Source organism: Harpia harpyja, chromosome 13 (assembly GCF_026419915.1).
Source record: "Harpia harpyja isolate bHarHar1 chromosome 13, bHarHar1 primary haplotype, whole genome shotgun sequence".
NCBI lineage: Eukaryota > Metazoa > Chordata > Aves > Accipitriformes > Accipitridae > Harpia > Harpia harpyja.
In genome coordinates, this window is record NC_068952.1 from 6,996,902 (window position 1) to 7,005,183 (window position 8,282).

The 8,282-nt window shown below is 37.6% G+C and overlaps 1 protein-coding gene across 2 annotated transcripts in view; it reads left to right on the top strand.

Annotated features, from left to right (window-relative positions):
* Window positions 1-6,512, top strand: part of WDR26 (WD repeat domain 26) — a 34,060-nt gene extending 27,548 nt beyond the window's left edge. For both annotated transcript variants that reach the window (XM_052806559.1, XM_052806560.1), the window contains 2 exons: window positions 37-222; window positions 1,747-6,512. In XM_052806559.1, the coding sequence (XP_052662519.1) occupies window positions 37-222; window positions 1,747-1,772 (212 nt within the window). In that variant the 3' untranslated portion in view covers window positions 1,773-6,512. The remainder of the gene's footprint in view (window positions 1-36; window positions 223-1,746) is intronic.
* Window positions 6,513-8,282: the final 1,770 nt, after the last annotated feature.

Sequence of the window (8,282 nt, forward strand, 5' to 3'; positions counted from 1 at the left end):
CACTATGGTTTTTTTTTGAACGCATATTTTATTTAGATCACAAAGTATATATTTGGCACAAGCGTAGTGAGCTGCCAATTGCGGAGCTGACAGGGCACACGCGTACTGTTAATTGTGTGAGCTGGAACCCGCAGATTCCATCCATGATGGCCAGCGCATCTGATGATGGCACTGTTAGAATATGGGGACCAGCGCCTTTCGTAGACAACCAGGATATTGAAGGTAAAAAACAGAGCGTGTGTGTGTGTCTGTTTTCTAATTACTAAAAGCTTACATCAAAGGCAGTTGGTTTGGTGGATTTTCTTTACCATAAATAAGATAGAAAAATGCTTTTAACTCTTGGGTTAGAATAATTCGTTTTACTAAAAAAGAAGTTACTGGGGTTTTATGCATGGCTGTTGATTTTTATCTAAGTTATTTATGTTTGTGAATAAAAAGGAAACAACTGGTATTTCCAAAATGATATTCAAATTTCTGACATAGCCCTATAGAAAACTGTGGTGTCACTAAGACCTCAGGATTATATTAATTTATTTATGTAGACTTCTTAAAAAATCTTGCCTCCAATGCTTGAGGCTTAATAACATACAATGTTATTAAAATTTAAATAATGCATTCTGACCACACTGCAAATTGAATAATGGTATTATAGTGCTTACAAAGGGAATCTCCAAAGTCTGGAGAGAGTGAAGTTTCGCACCATAAAATCTGTACGCAATTGATGCTTTCCTAACCATCCGCAATCATCTGTGTCCAAGAGAGACACACAGTGCAACTTTTTTCGCTGTCAAAATGCACAGTTGTTCCCAACCCTTCTTGCCTCCCCCCCCCAGAACTGTTAATGAGATGACCACTGGGGGTTGTTCTGCAGTTAATAGGCTTCTGTCATTACACATTCAACCTTGTGGTAAAGATTTACAGTAGACGTTAAAATTAAATACAGTATATCCCATTGCCACAGGACCTCGTGGCTAGTATGTGTGGACACAAGTTCAAGGGGAACCTGGACAAAGTAATGAAAGAGAAACCTGTTGAGTGCTGCTAGATAAGTAAACACCTGTAGTTCAGAATGTCCCTTAGGTGAAAATGGCTGAAAGTTGGAAGGATATTAGGAGGAAGAATTACCTCCTCTCCCCGCTCCTGTGCTTTCTGATGCATCTGCTTCTGGTCTTGGACTAGGTGGACCAGCCTGGCCAATCTCCTGTTTGTAATGCCTTGAATGCACCCATAAGGACTCACAGCCTATCCTCCAGTTGGTTTTACTTGTGGTTTTGTTTGTTTTTCTCCAATTAGCTGCTTGCTCACTCTTTCTTACTTCCTCCAGAAGATGAGCTAGTAAATGCCATAAAAAAAATAGAAAATTAATTTCTCACAGCAGTGCTTCCACAAGAGGTGTAGGTGCATGGAATAATACCTAACAACTTAGGAATCTTAAATGGGTGACAGACAGCTCTGTAATTAGCACACTCCCCTGGGACTTGAATGCAAATGTGTGTTATTTCTTTTTGGAAGAGATGCTTTTTGAGTACCAACACCTAACGTGCTAGATTAATCTCTAAATTAATATGAATAATGAATCTAAAATAAGTAATTTTTAGCATGGGATTTAGCTACAGCATAAGATCCACTAACTAATGCATGTTCAGTAAAGCTTCTGTAAATACACTGTATTAATGACCTTATAGAAATATTAACTATTGATAAGATCTTCAAGATGTGATTTCTTTCTCTTTTGTTTTTGCTCAGAGGAATGCAGTAGCATGGATAGTTGATGGCGAATTTGGAGGAGACGACTTCAGTTTAACTTAATTAGTCGTATTTTAAATGGCTTGGGATTTGGTGCAAACAAACATGATTGATAGCTGGACAGACATGCTCGTCATGAAAAAGAACCATTTCTGAAGCCCGGTTGGGGCCAAACATTTACCACCTTGCTTCATAGTAACCAGTCGAGATGAAGCACGTCGTTAGAACGTTGTTGGACACCGTGTTGAAATTACCCCCCCATCGGTTGTGAAGAACTGTGCTACATTCAGGCTAACCATTGAACTCAGTATATATATTTTTCCCCCCTGCCTTTTTGTCTGGCAGGCTACTGTTCTTGTTGCTCTTCTGTGTAATGAAGTTTAAATGCTTGTTTGGAACACTTTATTTAACAGTTTAGAAGGCTTGATAGAAAGAGTGCTTTAGTCTGAAGAGTATACATTGGATAGGAAAGTATTTCCTTCTCTTGTTTCTCAAGTCTCTCTCCGCCTTACTTAGCTTGAGATCTTTGCAGCTTGGTTCATGGATTCTAGCCTTGCCCGTTGCGCAGTATATATAAATTGAGATGATAAACCAATGAACTATGTCAAAAGCACTCTCAGTATCACATTTGACAAAAAGTTTTGTACTTTTCACATAGCTCGTTGCCCTGCAAAGGGGTTAACAGCACAATTTTTTAAAAATAAATTATTTATAGGATTAAAATGACTTCATTTGTATACATTTGGAATTAAAACAATGCAGGAAGTGTTGTGAAACACGGTATCACTGATGCTTTTCCGGAGTGTCTTGAGACCCAATCAAAAGCAGTGGCTGGAAGGAGCTTTACATAGGCAGTGAAGCTTGTTTTTCATGGAGGAACTCACTGTTCATCTTAACAGATAAACTTTATTACTTAGAAAAAAAAAAAATCATTCAAGGGTGCACCACCAGACTAAGAATTTAAACAAGACAAGGTCTTTTTGTTTTTTTTAATTACATAAATATATGCAGCAATGCTGGTGTAAAAGGTAGACTACACCTCGAGGGAAGAATGTGTTGAAAGTCCTTTCTTCACAAAGTCAACATTTTGTAAAAGTAATTAACATACAAAGCATAATTAAACACTTGTATTATGATGGAAATTTTTCTTTATTTGATAAACAAAGGTGTATAGAGTTTCTTTTTGAGAATATACTTCTAAGTTTGCAGATTTAAATGCCTCTCCCAGACCTTGTTGCAAGCTGGTGCTGTGAACATCTAGAAAATCTAGGAATAGTTCCACTAATACCCCATGTTAAGAAAAGAGAAAGACATTTATAATTTAAGTATTTATTCTTTTTGATGTAAACAGATGGCTTGGCATCTCTGTGCTTCTGCACTACACACAAATTCATTATGGGATGGCACTGGATTCCCTATTGCCACCTTGGGTGGAAAGGTAATGTTGGTACTGCTGTAAAGTAAAGAGGGAGCAGGGAAGGGCATGCCACCAAGAACTGACGTGAACAAAGTGTGGACTTCATCCTTTAATGAGATAATAATCTAGTGTCCTTATTAGTCATGTGTGGAAAAAGGGTGGGGGAAGGTTTGCCGGAGTTCCTGGAAGAAGCGTAGCCACTTTGATGAATGGGAATGTGGTGGTTAACATAAACAGTCCCTTTTTTCTTTCCCAGAAAAACAAAGTGAAGCTTAGCAGGTTAGATTTTTTTTTTCCTAGATTCCAGCCATCAGGTGGTGGGGTTTTTTCTCGCCTTGTGTGTAAAGTTAAACATGATTTAAGATTCTGATACTTTGGTTGAGACCAGCCCTGAACCTGACATACTCCTTTTTTAGTACCTCCAAAATGAAGTAGGAACTTAACATTCTTATCTTCAGTCTAGTACATTTGTCTTAAAATTAAGGTGAATTTGTTTGATAGCAATTACTGTTCCACAGTACTGGGAATACATGTGTAAACTTAGGACTACAAATCAGTTCCTTCCATTAGCTAGTTCTAGAGGAAGCTGTTTGTTTCTTCCTAGTTACAGACAGTGTAAGATTAGTCAGTCTTGTTCCTGTGGCATCAGTGTTGCAGGGAAAAAGACAATTTCCTAATGTCAAATTTGACTAAGCTAAACCTTTGGGTTTTAAATAAAAATTATCTAAATTGTAAACAGTGTTTTATATGTTCAAAACATGGTATAATTCATAAGCAATATCAGTATGTGAGTCTTTGGAAGCTACCCTAGTATTGTCTTACTCTGGAACTTACGTTTTCAAACAAATCATTATTTAGGGAGAGTAAAGAGAATAATCCTGGTTTTAATATCTCTTAAAGTCTCATACAATGGTCTGGCACTACTTGCTTACCTCATACTCATGGGACTTCAGTGGGAACTTTAGGCAGGGGGTGAAGGCTGGATCAAATCTCAAGTTTAGATTTAAAGTCTCATGGACTTCAGCAGGCATTTTTAATGTGGTAGCCATATCTAAACAAAGTGAGACTCCTTACCTGGTACAAGCTGTGCGTGGGCTGATGCCTACTTTCTGCTGCAATGCATTGTAATTAGAAATTTAAACTTAGTACTTTTACCAAAATACTGCCCCTCCGTTCTGGGGTTTCTCTTCTGGACTTGGTTTGTACCTCTAAAATACACTTCAGGTATGTAGAAGCAGAGTTAGGGAGCAGCACATGTTCTGATTACCTCCACTTTAGTTTTGTGGTGCAACTATGCAATGTAAAGGAAAGCTCCATAGAGGTGGCACTGTGTCCAGAGTGTCTCAGTAACAGCGTATTGCATAGCTGTCTGCTGCTCATGGGTGATGAGCAGAGATGAGAGAAAGGTGAGAGCAATCTTCATTTTGCCACACTACTTGGTCCCACAGTAAACTGACATTATAGATCTAGTGGCAATGACTACCATTCCAACCTGTAGATCAAAGAGGAACCTGAACTATTTCTACCATGTCACGTATTCACAATATGTGAATTGAAAAGTACCAATACTTTTTGTACACTGACTATAAAATGAAGCTATGGGGGGAAAAAAAACAAATAAGTTTGCTCATTTGCAACATGTTGATTTCCATGTGCTTAAAAATGTTCATAGGCTGGAGTCTAAGGCTGGAACAAGTACACACCCACAATACATCACTGTATTTCTAGTCAGCAGACCTGTGGTTTTAGAGAAGAAAATACTGTAAGCATGTACTCCTTTTGTAACTTTCTCTGGTCAACTGTTGGCTTAAAATATTCACCGTAGCCCCAGGTTACTGTCAAGGCAGATCTTTAAAAAAATGCCGAAGCATTTTATTATCTGAATGTTCTTTAGCTGTTCAGGTAAGTAATTTTCAAGGCACAATGGAGCACAAAAGGGAAAATGCTAGATCGGTCCTTGTTTTGGAGGGGAGGGTAGTGGGGGGAAATGACACCTTTGTTTTAAATTCCCTCTGTCTTCTAAAGTTCTCCAACTTTAAAGTAACTTCTTTTTATGATTAGAGCAAAGATGCAAGCTAGAAATCTGTCCAGATCTTGCCAGTTACTTCTCAACTTGGCTTCAAACAGGTAATGTTTAATAAAACACAGTATGTTGTTGGGAGTTTGTGTCTAGCTGTATACTTTTACACTGCTGTGATACTCCCACCCAAAATCAGTTTTGAAGGCTTCCTTAGCAGGAAACCGTGACTCCTACAATTAGCTGTAGTTTGAGGGGAGGTGTTCTAGACCCAAATGGGGAGGGAGGTAGAGAAAGAGGAATGGATGTAAAAAGCAGGATTTACTGACCAACAGACAAACTACTGTAACTCAAGGGGGAGGAGGAAAAATGCACTTTCAATAGTTTGTCCATATTTTTAGCTACAAAATAAACTTGTATCTAATTTTTTTGAGACAACTATTAAGAGGAACACCCATCCCATAAATGGCTCCTTTTGACCTCCTCCTGTCTTTTCCACATTGGCTTGAGTCCATTTTCAGCTGCCATACTTAATTTTGAAAACTACTTTTAATGATGTTTAGAAAGAAGAAAAAAATCATTAACTCTGACACTTTTTAAAACAGGGTGGACTTAATTGAAGTGTGCAGTGTTGAACTACTGCTGCAGTAGCTGCCTCTAGTTGTTGAAATAAACTGTAGACAAGTTTTCTGTCTATTAATCCAGATAATCTGGATTCAATAAAACGTCTGTGAGAGTGTTGTTCCCATCTGGTATGAATGTGTGTGTGCATGTGTTCCATGAACAGACAGAGAACCAAATGTTCTAGGTACTTGTCATGTCTTATTGCATACTTTAAGTCGTGTGTATGTGAAGTGTCCTTTGACCGGAAGGTTTTGGTTAATATCAGTATATTTTTATAAATTTGAAATTCATTGTGCCCCATCTTTTTTCTTAAACGTTTTTCATTGTTAGGGTATATGTGCTAGATTTGAATCTTTAACATTTTTAGGCACAGATGGAAAAGTTATTGGCTCCTTGAAAACTTATGGGACAAAATGGATCCTCAAAGCATGTATGTACTTACAAACCAAGCTGTAGAGATCAAGAAAAGAACTTTATTGTTGATCTCAAGATTTCTAAATTGTCAAGATTTATATGGAGTTGTGGTGGAACTAGTTAACACTTAGAGCTTTTGGTATGTAATGACTATTTGCTATGGACTGATATTAAATGTTTCAAAGGATTGCGTTCTTAAACTTTCTGGATTTTTGTTACTCCTCGGATTATATTAAGTAGTTAAAAATTTCTTTGCTATATTACATTAAAAACATAAGAACTTTGGGTCTCGTATTTATTTTCACTTGTTTTACTAATTATTTACAGAACACCGTTTTAACTTTTTTATTTTATAAACGTGTAGTATTTTAAACATATCTTTAAAAATTGTTCAATTGGAACTACATTAACTTCTGATTTGTTTTTATTAGGATTTTTAAAAAAAAAATACACTTTTTCCATGTTGGTGCACAGCACTTAACAGAAATGTTTGTATTCCCTTTCTTTCAATTCAATAAACAGAATAAATAACTGGAATGAATAGTTCTTAGTTTCCCTAACTTCACTTACGACTGACTTGGATGTTAATTTCTTGATCATTAATTATAGATTTCTTCCATATTTGTAGTATTTCACTTCCTTGCTAGGAAAATTAATTTGTGGCAATTTAGCTGCAGCTGAATTCAGTGTTGTGTGCAGGCTTTCCAGTTTTTTATGTTTGGCTCTAATCTACCTCACGCTTGTGTTTTCACTGTACCTTTAGCAGTTGACTTGCCTGTGTCTCGTTCTGTGCTTATCTAACCTGTTGAACATCTGCTCCTTTGAGGCTCCATGAACACCTCGATTCCTTAATGCTGGAGCTTGCTTAAATACCGGACATGGGTTGCTTTAGGTGATTGGTGGGTTTTGTGGGGTTTTTTGATACTTCATATTATTACTTGCATCTTCTGCTTAGACTTCTCTTAAACTGGAGATCAGGGACCTCCAGACTTCTATCTGAAGTTGACCTAAGCAGCTTTTGTGGCTGAGAGCTCTCAAAGCTACTTCTCAACTGTTGCCTTTGTTCCCTCCGACTAAGCCTACATTCTTGTCCCTCTTCCCTGTGCCTTAAAACAGGACCTCATCTTTGTCCTGCATTTTAGGCATTTTTTCATTTAGCTCTAGCTAATGTTCTGTTAAACGAAAAGCTGTGCCTAAATTTGCCCTCCCCTTCCTGTAGCTTTTCCAAACTCAAACTTTTTGCTGAAGTGCATTCAATTTTTTAATTCTTTGAGCTTCTATATTGGTTAGAAGAGGTCTTTACTCCCTCTAGTAGCACCTTTGTATTAATTTTATTCCCTCTCTTACAGTTTAAGCAGTGTATAGATAATTATGGCTTAAATGCAGCTGCAAACAGAAGGGCCATGCCTTACTCCTTTCCATGTGCTGCTTCCCTTGGGTACTAGGATTTGCAGGAGGGTTGATAGATTGTAGAACCACTTCAGCCATAAATGATCCACACAGCGGATAAAGGAAGTTAGTTCTTTGGCTCGGTTTGTTACTGTGCTTCATCTGCTGTCCTGTGTCTGCCTTTAACTGGTGAGAAGAATGCAAGAGAAGCAGGTACGTGATTTCTATTGAACTGAAATTTTAGCATATGTAAGATTTAAAATTAACTGTAATTTTTTTTTTTTTAAACCTTTCAGGTTATTTAAAAGAAATTACATAAGGAACCTGATAGGACATGAGCATTTCATAATGAGCTTAAATCTAAACTCTGCCTGAGGTCGGGTACTTCTCCAGAGGGGCAGTTTCTGTCTTACTCTGTCACTTTACACCTTGGCCTATGCTTTCCATGCTGCCTGATGCATCCCTCTGCTACTTTGCATGTGTTGCACATGCTTAGGGTATCAACTCATTACAGAAAGATGGCGGTCTTCAAAAGACCTATAATGCTCTGAAGAGTTATCACTGAAGTTGGTATGTCTCCAATGTTTCTGCCAAAAATAAGGTGGTTAATATACTGATAACTGCATGGTGGTCCATATAGCCCAAATTTTTGTATCACTACCTCCAATCTCATCG